Source organism: Schistocerca americana, chromosome 7 (genome assembly GCF_021461395.2).
Source record: "Schistocerca americana isolate TAMUIC-IGC-003095 chromosome 7, iqSchAmer2.1, whole genome shotgun sequence".
NCBI lineage: Eukaryota > Metazoa > Arthropoda > Insecta > Orthoptera > Acrididae > Schistocerca > Schistocerca americana.
In genome coordinates, this window is record NC_060125.1 from 446,985,342 (window position 1) to 447,012,478 (window position 27,137).

Below are 27,137 nucleotides of genomic sequence, written 5' to 3' on the forward strand. Positions count from 1 at the left end.
AACCAGCCTCCTGAGAAACCGGGCCTGCTAGGAGGGCCGGCTCTCGCTGTGGCCTCTCGAATGATGGTGATGCCGGTGCTGGAGCTACTGGAGGCTGCCAAGGCTGAGAACCATCGCAGTGCGGCAGAGTTACAGCGGGGAGAGGAGGTAACGTCCCCTGTGAAACCAACACAGGTGCCGGCAATGGGGAAGCCGGTGTCCGAGAGGTCGGAGGGTGGGTGCCCGAACGTGGACGTAGCTGATTTTGGTGACGACGTACCACCCGGTCCCCCGCCTGCAAGGTATAGAGCCGGCGGCCATGTCGGCACAGGACCACCGCCGGTATCCAACGTGGATTGCGACCAAACCCACGGGCCCAGACTGACATACCCAGTGGAAAGCCAGGCACTCCATGTTGTGAAGACTGCCGAGGACCAGGCCGGAGGAGGTGCAGCAGAGTCCTAGGTTGACGCCCATGGAGGAGCTCTGCGGGGCTGCGTTCTCCCATGGGTGTGGTCCGGTATGCCGTCAAGAAAAACGTCAATGCTTCCTCCACAGGAAATTCGTGCACATACTTTTTCATCTGCATCTTAAATGTGCGCACCATTCACTCGGCTTCCCCATTCGATTGTGGATGGAAGGGGGGAGAGCAAACGTGCCGAATACCGAGGCGCCTACAAAAAACCTGGAAGGTCTGCGAAATAAATTGAGGTCCATTGTCCGAGTCCAGGGTGATTGGCAGACCTTCCACAGAAAAGATTTTTGCTAGTGCCTGGATTGCAACTTCTGAAGTGGTTGAGGAGCAGCGAACCACATATGGGAATCGGGAATAAGCATCAATGACAATGAGCCAAAAGCCATTGAGAAACGGGCCCGCAAAATCGATGTGAACACGTTCCCATGCTTGGGTTGCCGGCGGCCATGAAGAGAATGCTGCCCTGGGAGATGCTTGTTGGCTCGCACACGGGGAACAGGCGGCCACCAAGTGCTCAATTTCTCTGTCAATATCGGGCCAGTACACATGTCTACGAGCCAAGGTTTTAGTACGAGAAACACCCCAGTGCCCCGCATGTAATAACGTGAGGACCTCCCTTCGTAAACCTGCAGGAACAACCACGCGAGGAGCTGTATCATCGGTAGCCAGAAGGAGAACTCCTTCCAAGACCGAGAGGCGGTCTCGTAGAAGAAAATAATTACGAAGAGGGTCCGAGGCCCGGCCCGGAGGGTGGGAAGACCACCCCTGCTGAATGAGGTGAACTACTTGCTGGAGAGCCGGGTCAGCCGCCGTTTCCCTGGCGACTCGAGAACTAGTGAACGGGAAGCCATCAACCGCGTGACGGGACGCCACATCCAAATGAAAACACATAATCTCCTCTCGATCGAACGTAGGATCCGGGCCCACCGGAAGGCGGGAAAGAGCGTTGGCGTTGGCATGCTGTCCTGTAGGGTGAAAATGAATGTCATAATGGAACTTACAGAGGAACAAGGCCCAGCGCTGTAGTCTGTGGGCCGCCCTATCCGGAATCTGAGAGGCAGGGCCAAATAACGATATTAACGGCTTATGGTCAGTGATTAACTGAAACTTTGTGCCATACAAGAAAGGGTGAAACTTGGTAACAGCGTAGACAATGGCCAAAGCCTCTTTTTCCACCTGGGAGTAATGGGCCTGCGCGGGACTAAGCGTTTTAGACGCAAACGCCAGTGGTTGCTCGGAACCATCTGCGTTGCGATGGGCCAGGACCGCCCCCACCCCATACTGCGAAGCGTCTGTAGCCAGGACCAACGGCTTATGGGGATCAAAAGTATCCAAACAAGGGGCTGACGTGAGGAGGCCCTTCAACGAGGTGAACGCTCACTCGCATGCAGGCGACCAATCAAAAGGAACACCCTTGTGCAGAAGGCAGTACAGGGGGTGGGTTATAGTGAAAGCCCTGGGAATGAACCGGTGGTAATAGGCTATCTTGCCTAAAAAAGCTTGTAACTCTTTCAGCGAAGCGGGCCAAGGAAGGTTGACGATACCTTGGACCAAACTTCCTAGTGGCTGGATCCGTGCCGAGATATGGTGTAGCCCACATACTCAATGGACGGTTGGAAGAAGGTTGACTTATGCAGGTTGCAACGCAAGCCCACAGACCTGAATTTGAGAAAGAGGGTGCGAAGGTTGTGCAAGTGTTCCTTAGTGCTGCGGCCTGTGACAATTATGTCATCCAGGTAATTAATACAATGAGGGATTGTTGACGTGACATGCTCAAGATAACGCTGGAACATCGCCGGGGCACTGGATATTCCAAAGGCCAACCGCTGGTATTGGTAAAGGCCAAACGGAGTGTTGACGACCGCCAGCCGTTTGGAGTCCTCATCATGTGGTATCTGATGATAAGCCTCCGACAGATCGATTTTCGAAAAATATTGGCCTCCCGCCACAGCGGAGAACAATTCATCAGCACGAGGCAAAGGATAGGTGTCCACCACCAATTGTGAATTAATGGTGGCCTTGAAATCGCCACAAAGACGTAATTTTCCCGAGGGCTTCCTTACAATAACGAGGGGCGAAGCCCACTCACTGGAAGAAATGGGAAGAACGATCCCTAGGGCTGTCAGCCGGTCTAGCTCTTCCTTTAATTGAGGGCGGAGAGCCAAGGCAATCTGCCTTGCACGTAGAAAACGCGGGCGAGCCGACGCCTTCAACGTTAAGTGAGCTTCAAAATCTGAAACACGCCCCAGGCCCTCCTCAAAAATATCTGGAAAGTCTGAGATCAAAGATTCCAATGATTGATAGGGAACGTCTTTGGAGACCAACTGTATGGCGTCAGCGATAGAAAAACCGAAAGCTTGAAAGGCATCCAGGCCAAAAAGGTTAGCGGAGCTCGCATCACTGACAACAATAAAAGTAATAGGCCGAGTGACTGATTTGTAAGTCACGTCGGTAGTGAATTGACCCAACAGGGGAATGAACTGTTTACCATAACCGCGTAGACGCCGGTAAACTGGCGCCAACGGGGGCGATCCAAGGTCGGAATAAGTTTGTGCATTCAACAACGAAACTGCCGCGCCCGTATCTACTTGCAGTTGTAACTGGTGCGACCGAACCGACACCTCGATAAAGAGTTTGCGTGCCAACGCGTTGGGAGCCTGGCCCGATGAAATTTCCTGAATGTCAACGTCCATGTCCTCTGCACCTGCTTCCTTCAATTCTTTTGAGGCTGAGCGGCAAACTTTAGCAATGTGACCTTTTTTATTACATTTGCGACAGACGGCCCAACGCTGGGGGCACTCTGACCGATCATGATGTATATAGCACGACGCACAGGACGGCAACAGCGGCCGGCGGCCGGAATTTTGTTTACACGCCATGCGGGAGCGGCTGTAACGGCCGGATTGTACCGCTCGCACGTCGTCTACCCCGGACACAGTGGACGCGGCCGCGCCGCCCTGAACTTCCGCGACGTCGCACCACGCTTCCAGCTGTTGACCTGCTGCGTGAGAGACTTCATACGATTGAGCAATGGACAGGACTTCCTCGAGGGAAGGGTCTTCTAACTGCAGGGCCCGTTGCTGGACCTCCCTATCAGGGTCCGAACGAACAATGACGTCACGTACCATAACGTGGGCATATGACTCTCGCGACTGCTCCGTGACAAAATGACACTTGCGACTAAGACCGTGCAGGGTAGCTGCCCACGCCCGGTAAGACTGATGGGACTGTTTCTTGCATTGATAGAACTCGACCCTAGCCGCCACAACATGTGTGCGGTGGCGATAATATGAAGACAGCAAGGAACACAATGCGTCAAAAGACAAGGACGAGGGTTCCTACAACGGCGCTAGCTGCCGCAAAACGTGATACAGCGAGGGAGATATCCCAGACAAGAAGAGAGCACGACATACCTCCACATCGGCAACATGAAACGCCTGGAAATGCTGCCAAAGGCGATGTTCATATGCGTCTCCAATCCTCCGCCGTCTCGTCATACGGGGGAAAGGGAGGAGGGAACTGCGCCGGAGCAGACGGCGTGGAGAGCAACGCCGGAAGCACTTGTTTCATGGTGGCCACGAGCTCCCTCTGCTGCGCAACCAAAACCCGCACCAAATCCTCCATGCCGTGGAGAAGCTGCGAAACCGGAACGACGCAACATGCGAAAGAACGACCCTACTCGTCGCCAATTGTGTAGTAACACGATTCACGTTTCCGTCACACTTCACCTAGTGTAGACCGGGAACTGTCTGCTAGACCTTCCCGATGTGAACTGACTGGGCCCGGCCCGTGCTGCCGGAGTTGTTGTTGTTGTTGTTGTTGTTGTTGTTATGCCGGCAGAGGTCGCGTCCGAATTCTCGCGTGGCCTCTGGTGGACGGGACTCTACTTGCAGCAACTACCGTCTGTGACGCGCCGTGCCAATGTGCGCCTCCCGCGATCTTTCTGGTGGCTACAGCAACCACATTTAGTAAAGATAATAGTACAGATCCACAACAAAGCCTGAGGACTAGCGGTTAAGTTTGAAGAGAAGGACTTCATGGATAGCAAAAGAAGCAACAGAAAAGAAAAAAATTACCTAAAATGCTTTTGAATAAGCTGAGTTTTTAAAAACTAAGCTTCCAGGGCATCTTTTATGGAAAGAGAGAGCTCATTAGGAATTAATGGGAAGAACAGGAAAACAAACTAATGGATCTGAAAATAGAGTAGAGTGAAAGATATAATTATGACTGTAATGAAAATTAAATGGATGTTGGTATAACCTGTAACTACATGACTGAATGGTAGGTGGATGACAGAATTGGAGTAAGATTTACAATAAACTTTTTAGTTATCTTCTTTTCTTGAAGTTGGCACCAGTTCTTTATGTCTAGGGGGCTGATTCTGGAAGCCGAAATTTTTGACGTTATAAGTTCTCATGGGTCCAATTGACATACTTTAATTTCAGGGTAAGCCTGTGCAGTATCTGATACACATAATATTACAGAAAACATAAGAAAAATATCTACTAAACAAGTCATCATTTAAACATATATCAGGACATGGTATTAAGATTTTCAGATGTGGAATGTTCTGTCACTATACAAATGATACAAAGTCAAAGCTACAATAAATGAAAGGCATTAGTTTGCTTTTGTTCTACAGTAGAACAAAAGCAAACTAGTGCTTTTCATTTAGTATAATGTTGTTCTACCAAGAATCGAAGGAAGATACAGTTAACATGTGAAAAATACAACACTATACTGTAGAAATAAGTGCAGTGACAATGTAAATTACTAGAATTACTAGTTATAAGTTTACAACTATAAGGTCACACCTTCAAAATCTTCAGAAGAGAAGAGAAAAAATTCAGAGCCTAAATGTGTGACGAGTGAGCCAACTCGAAAAACTCACAAAGATGGGTAAAGACCAGAAGAATATACTCAACCATGAGTAGAAATATAACACACAATCAATCAGCCACATAAACTGTAGTATTTAAGGATATTTTCACTCATGAAAGGGGAAAATAATGAAAAAATTTGAGGGCCGAGGCTTATGATGTGGGGACCAACCCATGAATCCAAATGACACTTGAGTGCAGACCAGCAAAAATGTTTCAACACAACAAAATGAATAAAGTTCATAATCATATTAATAAGTTAAAATATATGTAAAGAGTAATTATAAGAAGCATCTAGCCCCAATCAATAGTTGCATGCTCTCCTTGAGAATGCCAACACAGTTGTGATGACCAGGGGTACCCTAAACAGAGTTAAGCATGAGTTTGCCCACAACTCAAGTTCCAGTGAGGTACAATATTGCAGTACTCAGGATAAATACAGGTAATCAGAGTCATAAATAGCTTTGATTGATGACAAAGTCGAGTAGCTTGAGGACCAAAATCAGTGTATAAAATCAGACATGTATACGTCTCATTATACTGTCTTTCACACTATTTGCTAATTGTTCATAAAACTAACCTATCGACACAGAGATCTAGAAGATTCATTTATAATTGATAAAAAAAAATACTGATTTAAAGTTGCATAATGTATCTGAAAGTCAATCCCGTTACTTGAAAAAACGTACCTATATGTGGATTAACACTGTCCATAGCAGAAATTGGTTTTTGTAGTAAATACAGTAGTTCCATGAATTCTTTATATATGACAATTTCTTGGCTGACAATTTACTAAACAAGTCATCTTTTAAACATATATCAGGACATGGTATTAAGATTTTGAGATGTGGAATGTTCTGTCACAAGACAATTGATACAAAGTCTGTCACAGCACTGATGTAGTTGACAGATGCTTTAGTACATTACCCAGCACCTGTGATCTTTGTGAGGCAACTGGACCCACAGGGTATAGCCATACACAAGTGTGGGGAGTGGATCCACCTACACATCTCATTCACTCCCTTGAGTTCTCATCACACACTCCAATTGATAGCTTACTTCCTGTCTAGCATTCACATCAAATTTGGCAACATTGATGTGTACTAAATATGCTATTCAATACCTTCCTCACATCACACAGCAATGCTCTGCCTATTTATATGTATATAAAAAATATACAGGGTTTATGTCAGACTGGATTAAAAAGTGTTCACATATGAAACTTCAATAAACAGAGCTAAATTCAATGAAAAATGAGCTAGTGAGGTGATACACACAGATATACTAAGATACTATTCCTAATTTTTACAGTACAAAATATAAACATTTATTACTAGATATTTCATGGCATTTTCCCATTCAAAACTAAAAGGATCTACTCATTTAGTATCATGGCACATATGTATCAAATTCTAAAGCACAGATATATTACAAAACATAATTATATAGTTGTATAAACCTGCAAGTATATTGTATCATAGATTTAAACTCAGTCAATAGATAAGACAGAACTTTAGAAATAACATCATCTTACCTGCTACAGTTCTGACAATAGAAAAAGAAAAGGAAACAAAAACTATTAGATACTTATCGATCATGTCTGTAGCTTTCAGTTCAGTGATACTGTGTAATGCAAACAACTTCTTAGATTTAGGATACACAAGTCTGTATGCATCTGGACGCGGATTTTCAAGATTTTTGAGTGGTCCTATATAAATATCGAAAAATTTCTTTATCTCAGATGTCAACACTTTAGATTTCTTTTTGGCTGTCACCAACACAAGATCTCGTACCTCAAACTTTGAAAATCTATCTTTACCATCACGTCTCTGCTTTCTCCTATCCCCCTGCTTTTTCATCATCTCCCTGACACACCCTTCCGTCTCTTGCGTTGACAGAATTTTACATGGAGGAAACTCAACATTCTCAGAAATAAAGTTAGCCGGTGCGCAATTAAACATGATTTCATACGGTGAGAAAGCTGTTAAAGAATGTTGTAAGCTGTTTATATCATCAAAATCACGACCTAATCTATCCAACTGGTATGATTCTTACTACAATATGTTCTAAATAGTCTTCCAATTTCTCTCATATATCTTTCTGCAGGATTACTCGATGGATGGTATACTGAGGTTAGAGTATGCCTTATTTTTGTGTGATCAAAACAATATTTCCTACGTTGTGATGTAAACTGAGAACCATTGTCAGATAAAATTATTTTAGGACTACCCACATGATGAAAATACTTGTTTTCAAACTTAGTGATGATTTGCTTACTGGTAGCTTTCTTAAGAGGAAACAGCTTTATGAACTTCGAAAATACATCAACCACCACAAAAACAAAACAAAATTCTTTCTTAGACTTAGGCAAAGATCCGTAAACATCCTCAGACATGAGATCTAGGTTATTATTAGGCAGTATGTTTTGCATTTGGTCTCTACTTGTTTGGTTACTTCCCTTTATTCTTTGACATCTGTCACAGCTGGCAATCTTTTTCTTGACTCTCCTTCCTGTGTTATAAAAATTGATGTTTTCCTTAATCTTTTGTGTGCGTTTGGTTTTTCCACAATGACCAAAACTCTCATGTATGTAAGTAATTAAAGTATCAGTACGTTGTTCTGGCCAACATAGTTTCCAATCACCCGAGTCAGTCTTATGTCTCCTGAATAAAATGCTCTTGTGTACCTTATAATATTATTCTGTCTCTTCTCCTCCTTTCTTACCCAACATGCTCTTAACCAGTTTCCAATTTTGATCATGATTTTGAAACCTGCAGAAGTCTTTGCAAATTTTAAAGATCTCTTTCACACCTCTGTGATACATAATTTTAAATGCTTTCTCTCCTTCACCAAAGTTGCTAGATGATTCACTCCCTAAGGGTAGCCTAGACAAAGCATCAATGACTAAATTGGCTGTGCCCTTAATGTATCAGATTTCATAGTAGAAGTGCTGTAAAAACAAGTAATTCCATTATGGTACAGTTTACACACCAGTCACTCCCTAAGGGTAGCCTAGACAAAGCATCAATGACTAAATTGGCTATGCCCTTAATGTATCAGATTTCATAGTAGAAGTGCTGTAAAAACAAGTAATTCCGTTATGGTACAGTTTACACACCAGTCACTCCCTAAGGGTAGCCTAGACAAAGCATCAATGACTAAATTGGCTATGCCCTTAATGTATCAGATTTCATAGTAGAAGTGCTGTAAAAACAAGTAATTCCGTTATGGTACAGTTTACACACCAGGAGGTAACATAATGCTTTGTGATTAGTATAGGTGATGACTTACTGACCTAGTAGATAATTTTTAAACTTGTTTAATGCCCAATGTATAGCCAAAAGTTCTTTCTCAGTTGCAGTGTATGTCTTCTCATGCTTCTGCAATACTCTTACTAGCAAATGCAAGAGATCTATGGTCAATATCACCATCAACTTCAACCTCCTGAAATAAATGAGCACCCAAACCAACATCACTACTGTCTGTCATAATACAAAAAGGACGAGACAAGTCCAGTCTGAACAATATCTGATATTGGCATAACTGTACTTTAACTCATCAAAAGGATCTGACATACCTGATACCAAACCCAAATGGATTTTTTTCCCCAAAAGTTCACACAGGCATGAAACATTCAAAGTTTGGCTGCTACAAAATTTTCTATAAAATCCAGTTAAACCCAAATAATGATTTGAGCAGTTTTCTGTTGCGAGGAGTAGGAAAATTAGCAATAGAATGAAGTTTATCTCTTTCAGGTGCAATTCCTTTTTCAGATATAATGTGTCCAAAAAATTTAACTACTTCCCTACCAAATGCCGGCCACTGTGACCGAGCGGTTCTAGGCGCTTCAGTCGGGAACCGCATGCCTGCCTCGGTCGCAGGTTTGAATCCTGCCTCGGGCATGGGTGTGTGTGATGTCCTTAGTTTAGTTAGGTTTATGTAGTTTCTAAGTCTAGGGGACTGATGACCTCAGATGTTTAGTCCCATAGTGCTTAGAGCCATTTGAACCCTACCAAATTTACAATCATCTGTTTTCAGAGTCATACCTTCTCATTCCAATTTTGAAGACATATCTCTTAACAGATCCAAATTTTGTCCCAATGTCTTTTCAGTGACCAAAATGTCATCAACATACACAGTTAATTTTGAATTCCCTTCATTTCCCACGACATAATCAAATTTGTGTAACAGCACATCCATGTGCTCAGGATAGTCATTTTCTGTGGTAAGAAAATTGTTAAGATTTCTAGAGTGCATAAAAATTCTTACTCCACCATTTCTCTTACGTACCACAACTAAAGGATTATTGGAAGCACTCCTACTTCACTAAATTACCTCTCATGTTTCCATTTTCTGAATTTCTTTCTCAACGTCTTTCCTTTTTGAAAATGGTATATTATATAGCTTGAGAAGGAAGGGTTGATAAAGCAAGCACTGATAATCTTTCACTTTCCCTGGTCTTTCACTAAACACATTTTAAACTCCAATAAAAAATTCGTAAGTTATTCCTTTTGTTGGTCATTAAGAGTTGCAGTTTCCCTTACTTTAGAATATAATATAGTTTCAAAATCCTGATCCGCAGTCTCATCTAAATGTATATTGTCATCAAACACCTGGTACTCACCTTGGTTCACAATGTTTTGCAAATAGTTACAACATTTCCCACAGTTTAAAATACAGAAATTAGTTTTTACATAAGTATTACTTTTAGGTTTGTGATGAAGCAAGCTGGGATATTTTTACTTCCCCTCTTGTTTTGCCATCTGCCTCCTTAAATTCGTTTTTATTTTTTTTTTTTATTCATTTATTTTTTTTGTTTTTTATTTGGACTAGTTACCATTAACATACGTGAGTGTAATCTGCCTTTTCATACAAGAGAAAGGTTGGCCCTCAGATTTAAAGAATTTAACACCAGATCTAGTTTTGTGCTTAGTTTTATGTATGTAATTGATTTTCTAATTTATTTTGACTATTCCTAGTTAGTATCTTTCATTATATGGTGAAATCAGTAATTGTTTTGTAACTCAAATTCTATTGTTGCCATATAAACAAATATAAATTCTGTAATAATTATAAACACTTGGGAGACAAAACACTAGCATCATTCTTTAAGTATTTATTTGGCTCTGTTCGAAAACATGTTAGCAAAGCCAGTCCTTAATTAATTCCAAAGTAATTAACAGTTTTGTCATAACTATTGTTTATATAACAATATATGTTAATTTCATCATTTAAACAAATAATTCCGCCTAACTCTTGTAGTAGAAGAAACCGTTAAAAAGAACCAATTTCTCAATGTATTCAGTTAATTTAATGAGTTAAGTTTTAATTGTAGTTTCTGTAAATTAAACTTCAAACAGTGTGTAGTTCAGCCCCTATTGTTGTGAGGATATATAAAGGCCCGATTTTTGGTCACAAGACAGTCAATCCACAGCCGAGTTTCAGACGGGAAACCTCTGTTGGTTAGAACAACAACAACAATGCTTCAGCTTAACTGTGGAATAAGTGTTAAACAATTAGATTATGTGTAAGAACAATGACAGTGTCTGCTCCATATGTACCTTTCTATTCTTCAAGAGCTGTGAACTTTTTGGTTAGGTTTTTACTGCCCATAGATGTTCAGTAGTAAACTATTGTAGCAGTATGTGGATGTTTGCCTGCATCCTATTAATGAAGCTTATCGAAAGTTAAACAATAGTGCAATGGTCACATATGACTGTGTAATATTGGGGGGGTTGTGAAAAGTGAAAGTAAAAGACTGTGTAACGCAAATGTGCATCTGTCGGCTACATCATTTAAAGTAGTCCGTGTTTGACTTCCACACCCCATTTTTCAGACAGTACAGCAAAGCAGTACGTCGACACCGAGAACAACAAACAAAGACATAAAGAAAGCAGGCAGAATCGCTACAAGTTATATTCTCTTCTAGACTAGGGATCACTAAGCATCTATGTTCAAAGGTTTTGTCTTCTACACTAAAAGTCGAAAAGTACTTCAGATTTTACCATGTTGCTTTGCTTACGTGTAGCTCCTCTTATCTTTACACCTACAGTGGGCATTTCCGCAAAATTCTTGCTGTACGTAATCTTGTCTCTAAATTGTTCAGATATACCATAAATCAGGCTTCCTGTATCAATCAAACAGTTCCCTTCCCACTGATCAATCTTAATCTTAATGTAAGGACACCCAAAATCTGAATAATCTCCTCTTTTGTCAGACACTCTGTGCAAAAGATCACTTTTCATTTCATCAAATGCTACATCCACACACTCTTTACAGGGTTGTATCAACTCTGTTGGTATCATAGCATTACTTTGGTTACTCATGTTGTCAGGTATGGGTTGAACACAATGAATGGATTCCATGGCACAACTAACATCACTTCTTACAGAAGGAACACAAGACACATTACTGTCAAAATTATACTTCCTGTTTAGATCTTCTTTGACTTTCCACCAATTGGGATACAAATTCTGACTAACCACAGCTAACTTATTCCAGAATGCACATTCATCTAAATCTATCATCAATCTGTTCCCAAACAAACTTGAAAAGTTTTTTTCTTTATTCTATAGGCTCACAGATAAGGCACGTTTTCTATTTTGATCGTTACTGTGCATGGCATTAATGAAAACCCGTTTTGACTGGACTGGTATTCCATGACTCTCACTTACAATATCACATACATCGCTTACCTTTCCTGTATCGTCAAGAGCATTCACAAATAACTCTGAAACTTCATTATTCGTAAACTCCACAAATACCTGATACTCTTCATCATCATATTCCTCCAAAATTACCTCATCAACAACATCACTAACAACACCAGTCTCATCTCCATCAAAGTCACTTACCTCACCTACATTCATTTGCAATAAGCTACCAGTCTCAGACTTACCAACCTCAGTTGTTTCACAGCACTCATTCACATATACGTAAAAAATACCACCTAGTTCAGATCCAATACAGTCATCACCTGATTTACATACATCAGTAACACTGTTTTCTGATCAAGAGAAGAATTCAATAGTACATACTGCATCAAAATTCTCACTACTCTCACATTCTGGTTTGTGACTAGTGCTTACATCTCCATAATTAAACATAATACCCTAAAACTTTTGATCAAATCTTAAATGAGAAATCTGATATTTCTTCTGTTCAATTTCAGATACAAATGCCATATCATTGACACTTATTATTCTCTAATTGCAAGTGCAACTTGGGGGTCCTGTGCTTGTTTTGTTTCCTTGCCCCAAAACTGTGGACCTTCATTGAGGTGAACTGCCATTTCCTGAGTAGTTACTTCTATGATTGTTTCTTCTATTAAAATGCCCCTGGTTATCCCCATTATTCCTATCGTGCTGATGTTCAAAATTACCATTATCTCTGTTTCTGTAATTATTCCCAGTGTGAATTATATCATCCGATTATTGTGGTACATACTTCTTCCTACTGCCCTATCCAGCCTGTCAACATATCATAAAAGTTGTTCAAGACAATTTTCAGGTCCGTATACTAAATCCCACTGTCACCTTTCTGGTAATCTCCTTTTAAGTGCATCAATCAAGGCAACTTTGTCAAGTGGTTTGTCAAGGTGTGCTAATTTTTTAAGTTGGTTGTTACAAAACACTTTCAAAGCACTGTCCCTATTTCTGTAATTAGGACCATTCAAAAATTCACTATTAATTCTCCCCTGTTCAGCTTCTGACAAATATTTACGTAAATTTTTTTTTTTTAACTTTGGTATGTTTCCACCAACTTAAATTTAAATTGACCCATGATAGAGCTTTGCCTTCAAGACATCTTTTAACAAATTTAATTTTTTGGTTGTCATTCATGCCTTAGATCTTTACAGTGGTGCAGGAAATCCACTGGATGCAAATTGTCTGATGGAAAACTTTTAATTGGAGTGCTGGACCAAGCAATAACATTATTTGCACATAGACTTTAGTCCCCACGTTTCCTGAATTGCTGAAATTTTTTGATCTGAAACAGTTACATTAGTTTGCATATTGTTTCAACATTTAAAATTTTTTGGGTTAAGCTGGTGATGTTTTGTTCCATCTTTCCCACCACAGCCTTCTGTTCAGCTCTGACATCATTAACATTCTTCGATTGTCTTGCTGATTCAACCACTAGCTCATTTTGAGGCAAAACAATAAATTTATTTTCTAAAACATCAACTGTTTCATTCACCCTTTGTAATCCCTCTGATGATACGTTTTTAGCTCTGAAACTTGATTACTAAGTTAGTCCATTTGATCTTTTACCCTGTCCATTTTACTATTGTTTTCACTTTTTAGGTCATTTAATTGTCCATGTAGTGAAGTAATTGTGCTATCGTTATCTGTACTTATTTCAGTTAACTGGTCATTAACTGTACTAAATTTGCTATTGTATCAGTTCTTATTTCAGTTAACTGCTCATCAGCTGCACTAAATGTGCTATTGTTATCTGTTCTTATTTCAGTTAACTGATCATGATCTCCACTAAATTTGCTATTGTCATCTGTCTTCATTTCCTATAGTTTTGCCAAAATTAACTGCAAAATATCTGTTTTTACCATTTCTTTGCTGACTATGATTTCACTCGGCTCAGTGATGTCCTTACTGGATCCTACAGCTTTCACTTCTACCTCTCTCCTACCCTCGTCTCTATTCATTTTGTTAACAAGCACACGAGTCCACAAACAAATTAACTTCACAAATAGTTTGTACTTCTCTTTCCATTTTGATGTCCTTGGTTGTAGTAGTAAAATCCCCTTTATTTGATCTAGTCAGTCATTGTTGGTAGTACATCGTCACTGTTGGTACGGCTTGCTTTGTTGGGCAGGCCTCAGTCTTCTTTCTTTGTGTGATTGGAAGTCCATCCATATATAAGCTGCAAACAACAAAAATCATTCTCCGTTTTTCTGCAATGAACAAGACTTCATTATTAGTCAATTGATCCTGGACAATGCCACCACTTACAATCTCACCCTCCCAAAATTTGTTGTTGTCACTACTATTTTCGATGGTAAAGTCTCGAGATGAGTAAGAGTTACAGTAAACTTTTTATTTATCTTCTTTTCTCATAATTGGCTCCAGTTCTTCATGTCTAGGGGCTGTCTTGAAGCTGAAGTTTTTGACATTATAGGTTCTCATGGTTCCAACTAACATAATTAATTTCGAAGTAAGCCTGTGCATATTTTTTGTTTTCACTGTAATTTATTCTCTCACTTTTTCTATATCATATTGTCTTTTGAATTTTCACATTAACAAAGCCGAAATTACATTGTTCTTCCAAAATACAAAAACATGTTTGTTCACATCAGAGGCATACCCACTGCTACTTCACTTTGGGGTAATGACAATATTCTAAAGTATTGTAAAGGGTTTACAGATTTTCTTGGCAAATGAATTTCTATTAATTTGTATTATTATTTTATAAATGAATCTAGAAATAAACGTAATGAATAGCACCAAATTGTGTAATCAACAATAGAAATTTAAAGTGTGCCAAATATTTCATAATTTCAGATATTTCTAAAAACAATAAGTAATGCTGGAGGAGGATGTCCCTTTATAATGTGAAATGTTTGCCATTAAAGGTGCTGATGAAGTCCATTTGATTTCAACTTCATCTATAAAACACTGCATGGTTTCTGCTACCACTATTGTATTAACCCTTCCAGCACTGCATGGTGTGTGGCAGACGATATTTCTGCTACCACTGTCATATTAAACCTTCCCTATATGTTACATATATGCTCATTCCACACTAATTTTTAATGAGTCTGCCATTATCTTTACTTCACTTCACTGTGAACTACATATTACAATCAATCAGATTTATTGATATTGATTCAATAAATCAAAAGCACAATTAACACTGAATGCATCTTGGACTCTTTCTCTCTGCCAGTTTATGAGAGTTACAACTAGCAAACTCGACTCTCTTTGATAAGAAGGTGTGATCTGATAGCAGGGATGATCCAAAAAACATGTATGAGAAGAATGATGAGGCGTGACATGGCTGCCTTGAAGTTAAATATGTTGACAATGGCCTTCCATTATGGGCTATGAGTGTATACCACAGTTTTATTATGTTTTTGTTTTGTGTGACAATGCCAACTACAGCTATAAATTTTATTTGCTTCTTTGATGAAGGTTAAGAAAATGATCAATCTGATTATGATCATAGTGCTCAAAAATGGTTATTTAGTCAAATAAAACAAATTTGCAATCAAAGAATTATGGGAATGGGAATATGGATCACTACATACGCAACAAACTGTTCCCATACATACATATATTTCAGCACATAGAAAGATACACGTGTACACTGTACAAGGTACAAAGGCTGACTGGAACATTAACATGGTGGCTCGTCAGAGCAGTTTGAGTTCAAAGGTCATACTTTACTTGGTCGATCGACCATCCAGGGATGCAAAGCAGAACTCTAAATGTTGTAAGATTGAGTCAATGAAATGTTTCCAAGTTTGTGCCACATTCTTTAAGCCGAATGGCATGAAGTTGTATTGGAACAAACTGAGCGGCGTGATGATAGCAGTCTGGAATGTCTTCCTGCACTATGGGAATCTGGTGATAGGCACGTTTACAGTCAATCACACTGAAGATTGTGGCGCCTAATAACATATGGGTGAAATCGCTTTTGTTCGGCACTGGGTAATTGTCCATGACGGTACGAGCATTTAAGCGTCTGTAATCACGACATGTTTGAAAAGAACTGACGTGTTTGATGATGAGGTGAATCAGTGAAGACCAATTGCTGTCCGATGGCTGTAGAAGGCCTGCCTCCAGAAGTTCGTTAATTTGCTGCCAGGCCGCATGCAACTTAATGGGGTTGAGGCGTCTAACCTTGTGCCTAATAGGAGGGCCGGCCGTGGTTATTGTCTTGTGTGTCGTTCCGTCAGTGACGGAAGAGACTGAGAACTGCACACGAGGCTGAGTAACGTCATGACGTGAAGTTTTGGGACAAGAGGGGCGCGATGAGGCGTAGCCATAAGCGCGAGTGGGGAAAGGCAGCATGAAAGTCACATGCCTATTACGTGAGTGTGGCTTGCGCTTGTTTGGAGAGGTTGGCTGCGCATGGAGCACGGAGCAGATTGGGATGTGCAGCGACTGTCTGTTGTTAGCTTTGCCTAGAATAACTGGCGTGGGCGAGAGAGGCGTTGGCGTTGTGCGGGGAACGGCAATGGCCACCAAATCACGTGGTTGGCGCATGAGAGAGGGTGAATGTTTACCAACATGCGGGGCGGCTGCCTGCCTGGTGAGCATGTTCGCATTGCGCGTGCGACTTTCATTAGAAGCACTGTTTGAAACACATGGCAGTGCACGTAGCGGGCTCGTGGCGGGTGCAGAGATCACTGAACGCGTATTTTCACATGCAATGAATGTTTTTGAATAACCTGATGGGTGTCCATGCTGGTGTCTGCTGATGAAGGTTGATCAGGTGAAGTAACTGTGGATTGCAGTTGCAGCAGTGAGGTACGAGCCGCGGTGAGCTTGTCAAAAGTGTGAGCAATGCATAGTTTCAACTTGTTGTTTTGCCGGCGGAGTTACACTGCTGCGTCATACTCTGACAGTAGATTAGTGACGCAGGTCACAATTTTGTCCACGAGGGTGGAGCACTTGCGAACCTAATCACATGTTGCGACATGCGACAGAAATGGAACAACGAGCATAATTGTCTGAGCACGGTATCTGAGTGTCAGAAGGGTGGTGAAGCACTGAACCTTGGAATATGTTTGGGGAGAGTTTGTAATGGGACAAGAAATCCATAACGAGAATTGATTTGTCAATGTTGCCGATGTAAAAAGTCTACGGGAAACGTGGAGAAGGAGATAGATGCACGATAACTTTAGCAGTGCCGACAGTTTGTAATGTTGATTCGTTGACAACGCGTAGAAGTGACTTCGTCGGTGAAAAAATGGGAGGAACCAATGAAGTAGGTATGATGGACACGTCAGCACCTGTGTTGACTAGGAAAACAAGCCACGACGAAATGTCGGTCATGTATAAATGAACACTCGGCCGAGGGGACGAGTGGATGGAGTGCAATGTTTTAGGATGCCTGTGAAGTTCCCCACAGGACTCTGCGTCTTTTACATCTTGTGGTCAGCGTTTGGGTGCTGGCAAGGTAGCCTGCACTTCTTGGCCTCATCCCCAAAACTCTTGTGGTACCAACAGCATGGATGACCCAGATGTAGCGGTGGTGGTGATTGTGACAGCAGAGGAGGTGTGTACTCGTTGATCTGTTCCAGAATGTAAACCGGGACGTATGGTGCGTGTGCGATTCTTGAGTGCTTGGTAAGAGGAGAGAGCGAATGAGTACTGCCCGGTGGTGTAGGTGGCGTGGAGCCGGAACGAGCCCTGCCTCTGCCTGCAGACAGCTGTTAAACAGGTGGTGTAGTGCCGACCAGCGGTGAGAGGTGTGCTGGTTGTTTTTGTCGCAGTAGTGTATACAGCTGATCTGCGATGTGAAGGCGAGAGCCGATAGACTCAACGGATTGCAGTAGCAGGTGTATCTGCAGTTTGGTAGGTAACTTGGCAGACCATAAACGCCCACAGGGTAATGCTGAGCATCATGTGTTCACTCACAAGTAGGCAGAGGTGGCACCAGAGTTGTGACAGTGGGTGGTCCCCCAGGTGCTCCTCGTACAGGCTCTTGATTATTGATTCCTGTGGCGAGCAGGCTAGTCAGTCCAATATTGTCTTCTTGGCGAACTCGTATTTTGGTGGTGGCGGGGTGGGCGAAAGGAGGAGGTCACAAATTAAATCTGAGTGGTCATGGAGGTGCGTGACGAGACATAGAAATTTAGAATTTTAGAATTGTTGTTGTTCACCTGATGTAACTTGAAAAGGTGCTCCACAAACGCAAACCATGAAACGAGGTTGTCCTCGTATAAACGAGGTAACTTCGGCAGAAGGCCAAGGTGGGGGCGGGGGGGGGGGGGCAGGGACAGGGACACGAGGCTGGCTTCGGCATATCTTGGAAGGCCTGCTGTCCTGTGGTAGGATAGGCTGTTCTGTAACTCAGCACTACTGGCGTGGGCATGTTACTAGCAAACACGTCCTGAACAACGGCCAGTTGCAATGTCCCTGATGAGTTACGGAAGCACGACGCGGCTGGCACGGTTGGTACTGTGGGAACGAACAGATGAGCAGCACATGAGGTAGGCCCATAAACTGGACCAGAGGTTAAAGGCTCAGTACTTAAATTGTCCACCTCGGAAATGTGGAAGGCCAGAGCTGCAGGTGCAGACGGTACTGCGGAAGAAGCGAGTGGCTGTATGGTCGGATTGGGCCTCTCCGTGAGTGTGGGGGGGTTGTTTGGTACTTGGTGTGGCAACAGTGAGAGTTTTCTGTGCACATCGGAAGTACACCCCATGTGGTAGGACCATTAATCAAAGGTGGAACCTGCTGGTGGTCAATTGTTGTGGTACAATGTTCCTGGATGGCGAAGTGCTGTCGGGTGTGTTTGAACCCACGTGGTCAAGAAACTGGGCGACAGATCTGATGGTTGAGCCTGGCAAACTTGATGTTAAAAATGTCCATTTTTAAATTGTGAGGAAGGTGAAACTGGCATAGCTTGATAGCAGTTGACCACGTGTGCATTTTGCACGAATGGTGGCTTTGCACACGGCACTACTGTAACCGACATTGCGGTGCGTAGAGGATCAAAGTACGTGTGCGAATTTGGGTCCCTTTGAACACTACACAAGCGATCGATCATTACACGGTTCTGGAAATCGTCCACTTCACCTTTCACATTTTGGCGTGCACAGTCTGCCGACACGAAACCTGAGTCCATTGTTTGAGGCAACGGCATAAAACACTTGGTCTTTGTAGAGCTGCAAAGTTTGAGGTTAACTTCGTCCGTTAGTGGCGAAACAACCGTTGGCAGGGGATTGGAGTGACCTGGTAGTAGTAGCTGAGCCTCCAAATCCTCAAATAAAATGTTGGGTGAGGCAGCCATTGCGTCGAACATAAAACCTTTTGATTCCACACAGCTGGCGCGAAGACGTAGAAACTTCAGGGTCACCAATATGGGAATCAGGAATACGGATAACTGTATACGCAACAAATTGTTCCCATAATCTCTATACATACATATATTTCAGCACAAAGAAAGATACGCGTGTACACTGTTCAAGGTACAAGGGCTGACAGGAACATTAACATGGCAGCTCGTCTGAGCATTTAGAGTTCAAGGATCGTGCTTTACGTGGTCGATGTCACCTATCGATGCCACAGAATGTTTTGGTTTCCACATATTCTATGAGAAGATAATAATCTCCTTCCTACTAAGGCAACATTTTAAATATCTGCTGTCACTTATTTATCCAACTACTAAGTGAAAACCATTGTTTACTAGTCTATTAAACTACAGTACAGATTGAGAAAATGTTTGGGTCTGTATCATTCATGAAAATGAAATTTATCATAGAGATGAGGACTGATACATGAGAATTTAAAAAACAAAATAACTTAGATATGAAGTATCAAAATACAGAGAAGTATCAGTGTCCTGGTATAGCCTCTTCAGCTGTGTTTTTGGATAATAAATATAGTCTTACATTTTGTTGTTTCAGAGCATGTACTATAGTTCTTGATTTCTGAAGATAATGTATGAGACTTTGTCCTGTTAAGTGGCTTTTCCAGGGAAACTTATAAATGTGGAGGTGTTTGCATCTATATTACGAGAGGTGGTAAATCTAAAGAGCTAAAACACAGCAACGTGAAGTTGCAGAAAAAGATTTTGAACGTTTTTTATGTGAACTGACAGACTGTCAAACTAGCATTGCTTGTATCTAAAGCTCCCCATCAGGTGACTTTACTGTATTCTTACACTATATAGATGATTTTTTTAAATGAATTGAGAAGCAGGTCAAAAAGCATAATAGTGCTTGGTGACTTCATCATTCTTTTTAACAAAAGTAATGGGAAAAAGGTGCAATTATTAAATCTGTTTAGCTCATACAACATGGAACCAACAGTCAGGAAATTACTTGATACGGAGATGGGTCTCAAACAACATTTGAACAGATATTTGCCAACAAACAGGACTCTGACTATAATATTTGATATAAGAGATATTGGCTCTTTTGATCATATTGCTTCAAAAATTGTAAGGAATGGGAACAGTAAGATATGTACAGTCATTGAAAAGTATGTAGAGAGAAGATTTGTTAATAATAACAACAAAACGGGTTTTTAATAGTATGCTAAAAACCACACATGGTGACAGAGAAAAAACTTATGATGTAGACAAGAAGTATAAAACATTTTTTCACTAATCGTAAATATTGCTACCGTATGATATGGGATTCCAATTAAAAAGAATTCAAGTCAAATAGAAGTCAAATACGTGGGTAATGCAAGGGATTAAAAAATCAGCGATCACACTTAGAAACCTAAATAGACATGCCAAATGAATACAGCAATAAAACTGTACTATAGAAAATACTGAGAGGTTATAGGAACGTTTTACAGAGAGCAGATAGGCTAAGCAGTGATTCATGTATCAACAGGAGAAGCAATAAATCAAAATCAATTTGAAAGGTAATAAACACTAGCATAAGAAAATGTAAGAGTCAAACCCATAACCTCAAAATCAAAACTGAGGGTAAAGATGCTCAACAGATTGCCGATGTATTCAACGAACATTATGTGAATGTAGCAACAAACCTGTTTGTGTACCCAGTAACAGAATCTGAGGTGGGAAATGTCATTAATAAATGGTATTGATAGTTTTCTAGACAAGTTAATCAAACATAGTTGCACCAGCATATATTCTCAGCTAACTAGCATTATTAATACTTCGTTCAGGACAAGAGTGTTTCCATAAAAACTAAAGTTATCCATAATAAAGTTACTCCACGAAATGGATAGTACAGCTGAGATAAATAATCATAGACCAGTGTCACTCTTCACAGATTTTTCTAAAGTAATTGAAAGAGTAATTTATGAAAGGGTAGCTGACTTCCTGAATAAAAATAAAATATTCAGTAATGCTCAAAATGTGTTTAGGAAGAACACATCAACAAAAACAGCAGTCTTTCAATTCATAATAAAGGTATTAATGCCTTGGATAGAAATGAACGAAGATGTTGGATATTCATAGATTTACCAATGCATTTGATCTAATCAGCCACAATTTACTACTTATGAAACTAGGTTGTTGTGGGTCTAGAGACTGACCTTCAAGTGGTTCAAGTCTTATCACTCTGAGAGACAACTGAGAGGACAAATATGTTAAGAAGGCAAGGAATACCTTTCAGATTACAAAAAAAAAGTACCTAAGATGTGCCCTGTGTTTCCATATTAGGCCCTCTGTTCTTGCTTTTATGTATAAATAATTTGCCAAACAATCTGAGTGCCGCAGACATGTTGCTGTTTGCTGATGACACATGCATTTTTATAATAGGATGGACAGAGGATGACCTACAGCAGAATGTCTCTTAAGAGAATAAATGAGGCAGAAAAATGGTTTAGGTATAGTGCTTTTGTCAGAATAAGGAAATAAACTGTATGGATGAATTTCAGTAATATTAAAAGTAAAGCTAGAAGCAGCATAAAAGCTGAATCAGGTAACTATGCTATTGCACAAGCTCCATCCACAAAATTTCTAGGCATACGGGAGGATGGGCACTTGAGATGGGAGAAGCATCAAGAAGTTTTCAGTAAAAAATTGACTGTTGCAGCATTGAATCATTGTTGTTTGCCTATTAAGCTTGTATGTACAACTCACTTAGATATGGTGTGATCTTCTGGGGAAATACAGGTATGGCAAAACTATCTTTCAAACTTTGAAAAAGGGCTGTTGGAATAATTAAAGGATTTCACTGTAGAGAGCGATGCAGGGATATATTTAAAGAAGTTAAAATGACAACTCTTCCTGGCGTATACATTTATGACTTCATGTACCTTCTGAAAACTCATAAGGAATTTTCAACATTGAACAGTCAGATTCATAACTACAAAACAAGAAACAGAGATGACTTTTGTACAGCCACCCACAAAAAGTGTACATTATCAACCAAAATATGTTTTAGTGCATTGTATTCTACAATATAGAAAATAAGGAATTTCAAAAATCGAGAGTAGAGCTAAAACAATTTTTAATAATGCATAGCTTTTATAACTGTGAAGAATATCTGAATATTATGAAACAGTGAAATTGTTTACTTATACTGATGTAAGGTGACTGTATTTTCATGTAAGATTGTAAACAACATTAATATAAGAAATGTTATTGTAACTAGTCCTGGCTATGAATTGTCTGCACCTATACAATGGGCAGGGTGATTCAAAAAGAAAGAACAGATTTCAGTTGTGTATTACAGACAAACTGAAAGATAGAGACAAGAGATAGAAACACATTGCACATATAACTGGATAGAGGAAGGTTCAAAGTCTTTATTTTCGCCTAGACACTATACCATATACTCACCATGAGTGCCATGCATTGCTTGAGAAACATTGAAACGGTAGTCCATTTCATTCAGCACACGAATCAGCAGGTCTCTGTTTATTGACTCAACAGCTCCATCAATTCAATTTCTCTGCTGTGTAAAGAGTAGCTGCCATAGGTGGGACAAAGATTCCATCTTTTATGTATCCTCTTAGACAAAAATCACAAGGTGTGAGGTCTCATGACCTCATAGGACAAAAGAAATGAACAGTGAATTGACTTAGTGCAAATTCGAGCTCATACAATGATTTCTCTTGTGTTGTAGTCACCATATTGCTACAAAAAAACAACAGCGCCGCTGTGTCAAAACATTGAACCTTCCTCTATCCAGTGACATGCAAAATGTGTTTCTATCTTTTATAGCTTGTCTGTAATAAACAATTGCAATCTGTTCTTTCTTTTTGATTCAAAGGGCATATTGTCAATAGGTGAATAAAGAAACTGAATTGAATTGAATGATGACTGAGTTGTGGTAGTGTTTTAATTATTACTTGTAGAGCGGTCTTCATTTCACTTAACCTTATACCATTGCAAAGAAGTTACTGGCAAGAAATGCATGGAACTCATTATTTCATGGCTCAGTGTCAATATTTTCCATCTTCTTGCTTATCAGGCATACACATGTGTTGCACTTAACATGAACTCTGTCTTCCCCAACATCACTGAAGTATTCCGATGTTTTTTCGGTATTAATTGCTGTGTATTACTTTCCTAAATGAAAAGATAGATTTTGAATATAATAGAGGGAAACATTCCACGTGGGAAAGCTATATCTAAAAACAAAGATTCTGTAACTTACCAAATGAAAGCGTTGGTACGTTGATAGAGACAATAACAAACACAAACACACACACAAATTTCAAGCTTTCGTAACCCGTGGTTGCTTCATCAGGAAAGAGGGAAGGAGAGGGAAAGACGAAGGGATGTGGGTTTTAAGGGAGAGGGTAAGGAGTCATTCCAATCCCTAGAGCGGAAAGACTTACCTTGGGGGGAAAAAGGGACAGGTATCAGGTATACACTCGCGCGCGCGCACACACACACACACACACACACATACACACACACACACACACACACCCCAAAATCTACCATACAATTTTATCCTGCATATATATATACTCAGTAATACATAATTTACTTCCAAACCATAACCAAAATATTTTTTTCTGCTTTCAACACTACTGCTGCTATAAAATCCACCTTTCCCAGTTCACAAACAGTTCCTTTCACCTATTAAACAACCATTTCGGCTAGTTCTAACAACTTTCGCTGTATTTCCATTTCCGTTTTTCCCACATCACCGATCATTTTTTAGCTGCTTCCCACAGGTTTTAACGTCATTATTTCTTTGTCAGACAATTGTTAGCCTCATTTTTATAATCTGCCACCACAAAACCATGGGATATGTTTGTGTGTGTGAGTGTATACCTGTCCCTTTTTCCCCCCAAGGTAAGTCTTTCCGATCCCGAGATTGGAATGACTCCTTACCCTCTCCCTTAAAACCCACATCCTTTTGTCTTTCCCTCTTCTTCCCTCTTTCCTGCTGAAGCAACTGTGGGTTGCGAAAGCTTGAAATTTGTGTGTGTGTTTGTGTTTGTTATTGTCTCTATCAACATACCAACACTTACGTTTAGTAAGTTACGGAATCTTTGTTTTTAGATATAAAAGATAGATTTTCATTAATACACCTACCTTTTGGTTTCTACGCAGATAAAGAGCTCACAAAGATAAATTTTTGCTATAGTGTGATGAAACTTATGCTTTTGTTATGTAGATTGATTTTTGCTCTGTTTGTTTTACAGTTGTTGCAGTTGCAGAACATTATGTGCTATTTCTGTGCAAGAAAGGCTATATGGATACAAATTTTTGTATTGAAAAAGAAAATTTCAAGAGGATATTCGAAGAAGACTACAAGCAGAAGTATCCTGTTCGTGCTCATACTTCAAATCTGCTAGCTGCACTGAACTATGTGAGACTACTTAAGAAGATAGAAAAACGCAACCAAGAGACAATGCATTTCCATAGAAACCGTATGGAAACATTGTTGAAGAAAAATTCAGATGGTAACTTTTATCATAAACGACTACTCTAAGGGTTTCCACTACCTTTGTCTCTCACTTTATTATTCCCCTGAAAGATGCCAAATATCAAACTAAGCAGCCAAAAGTATAAGATGTTGCTAAGGGAGAATAAGTGAATGCTTATATTTGAAAATAAAGAGCTAATGTACACACTGGTACAAAGTAATGTATGACTACATTCTGAGTGTAGTTATTGGTGTTGTGGTCAGCAATCTGAACACTTGCTTGAAGCAGCTCTCCATTTTACTCTGTATTGTACAAGCCTCTCAGTTTTTATAGTTTTTGCCCTCCACACTTCCTTCTGTAACCAAACTGACTGTTCCTTGATGCGTCAGGTTGTGTACTTTCAGCTCTTTGTTTAAGACACATTGTGCTATATTATTTAGTCTTTTGTCACTAGTTTGATGTAATACCTCTTCATTGGTTGTTATATCTCCAAATATTCAGCAATAATCTATAGCGCCCTATTTCAAAACCTTCTGTTCTTCTCTCATGGGAACTGTTTATCGTCTATGTTTCACTTCCATACAGGGTTACACTCCATACAGATGCCTCCAGAAAAGACTTTTTAACACTTGAATCTATAGTCGATGTTAACAAATTTCTCTTCTTCAGAAACACTTTTATTGTTGTTGTCTATCTGTGTTTTGTATCCTTCTACCTCGGCCAACATCAGTAATTTTGCTGCCCACATAGCAAAGCTCATTTACTACTTTCAATGTCTCATTTCCTAATCTAATTCAGTCACCATCTTCTGATTTAATTTGAGTACCTGTTTTGCCTTTGTTGATTTTCAGTGTATAAACTCTTTTCAAAGTGCTATCCATTCTCTTCATCTGCTCTTCCAAGTCATTTGCCACTTCTGACAGAATTACAATGCCATTGGCAAATCCGAGAGTTTGTATGTGTACCCCCAGAATTTTAATTCTGTTTCCTAATTTCTCTTTGATTTCCTTTCAATTTATGGATTGAATAACGTGAAGAATATGTTACAACCCTGTATCAATTATTTCTGAAGGAGTGCTTCCCTTTCATGTCCCAACTCTTACACCTGCAGTTCTGGTTTCTGTACAAGTTTTAAATAGCCTTTTGCTCCTTGTATTCCATGCCTGCTACCAAATAATATCATATATTCTTTCGGGAGAAACAATTCCCATTACATTTGACTGAAAGACATAAAAAATTGTGACATCACTCTTTTTTTTCAAAGCCACAGATTCCTTTTCCAGGAAGAAAACAGGAACTACTTGGTGGAGGTAGCACAGGGTGATGATGTCCTTCCACACATAAACTGTCCAGCTAGCAATTCCCTTGAGAACCACAATATCTAAATAATGAGTAGCAAGTATGATACTCGTATCATAATCCCAGTGGATTCAATCACAACCATTGCTTAAATTTTGAATAAAATACATCAATAGTGATGGCTGAAGACTTCTGGTATAAGGCTTCATCCTTGTTCTGCCAACAGCCTTGTCATAGGGGGTGGAGCAATGGTCAGAGGTTGAGGGAACTGTCTTGTGATTAGAATGGGAAACTTAGCCTGAAAGTTGGGAGAATCAGGAATGATTAATGGTATAAGGATGTCATCACTGTTGTCTTTACAGTTCTAATCTCAATCTTAAAATAATAATATTTTCTCTTGTGGAGCACATGCTTCTTGTGTCCAAAATACAAATCATTTAACTGTTTGCTTACTTCACATATAACATAATCCAGGATGAAGTGAGTATTAATATTTGCACACTGTGTAGCAACACACTTTATTTCTATCAATGAAAATAATCAATTTTTGAAACATAATGGAACTGGATAGATAAAATATCTACTAACGAAGCAGTAGCAGGAGAACACACATATAAAGGTGTAGAAATTTGCAAGCTTTTGGAGCTAGGGCCTCCTTATTCTGGCAGAAGTGTTGAAGACGAAGGAAGCTGGGTGAAGGAAAAGGACTGGTGAGGTTTAGGAAATGCAGAGAGTTCAGAAAAGTTGCCCAGAACCACAGGACAGGAGAGACTTAACATACCGGAGTCACCTGCATTAAGTGCGATGATTTCTTTGCAAACATCTGCATAAGTATTTCGAAAGAATTATTTACAGCTGTGGGAACCATTATGTCAGTTTCCTTCTCATCCCATTGGGTAAATATCCTCTGAGCCTGGATTCTGAGCACCTTCTGAACTATCCCCATTTCCTCAACCTCACCAGCCCTTTTCCTGAACCCCTCTTCCATCCCCTTCA

The 27,137-nt window shown here is 40.3% G+C and overlaps 1 protein-coding gene across 1 annotated transcript in view; it reads left to right on the forward strand.

Annotated features, from left to right (window-relative positions):
- LOC124622040 (putative helicase MOV-10) overlaps positions 1-27,137 on the forward strand; it is a 314,393-nt gene that overhangs the window by 42,583 nt on the left and 244,673 nt on the right. The window contains exon 2 of the mRNA XM_047147599.1: positions 24,618-24,878. Within this exon, the coding sequence (XP_047003555.1) occupies positions 24,618-24,878 (261 nt within the window). The remainder of the gene's footprint in view (positions 1-24,617; positions 24,879-27,137) is intronic.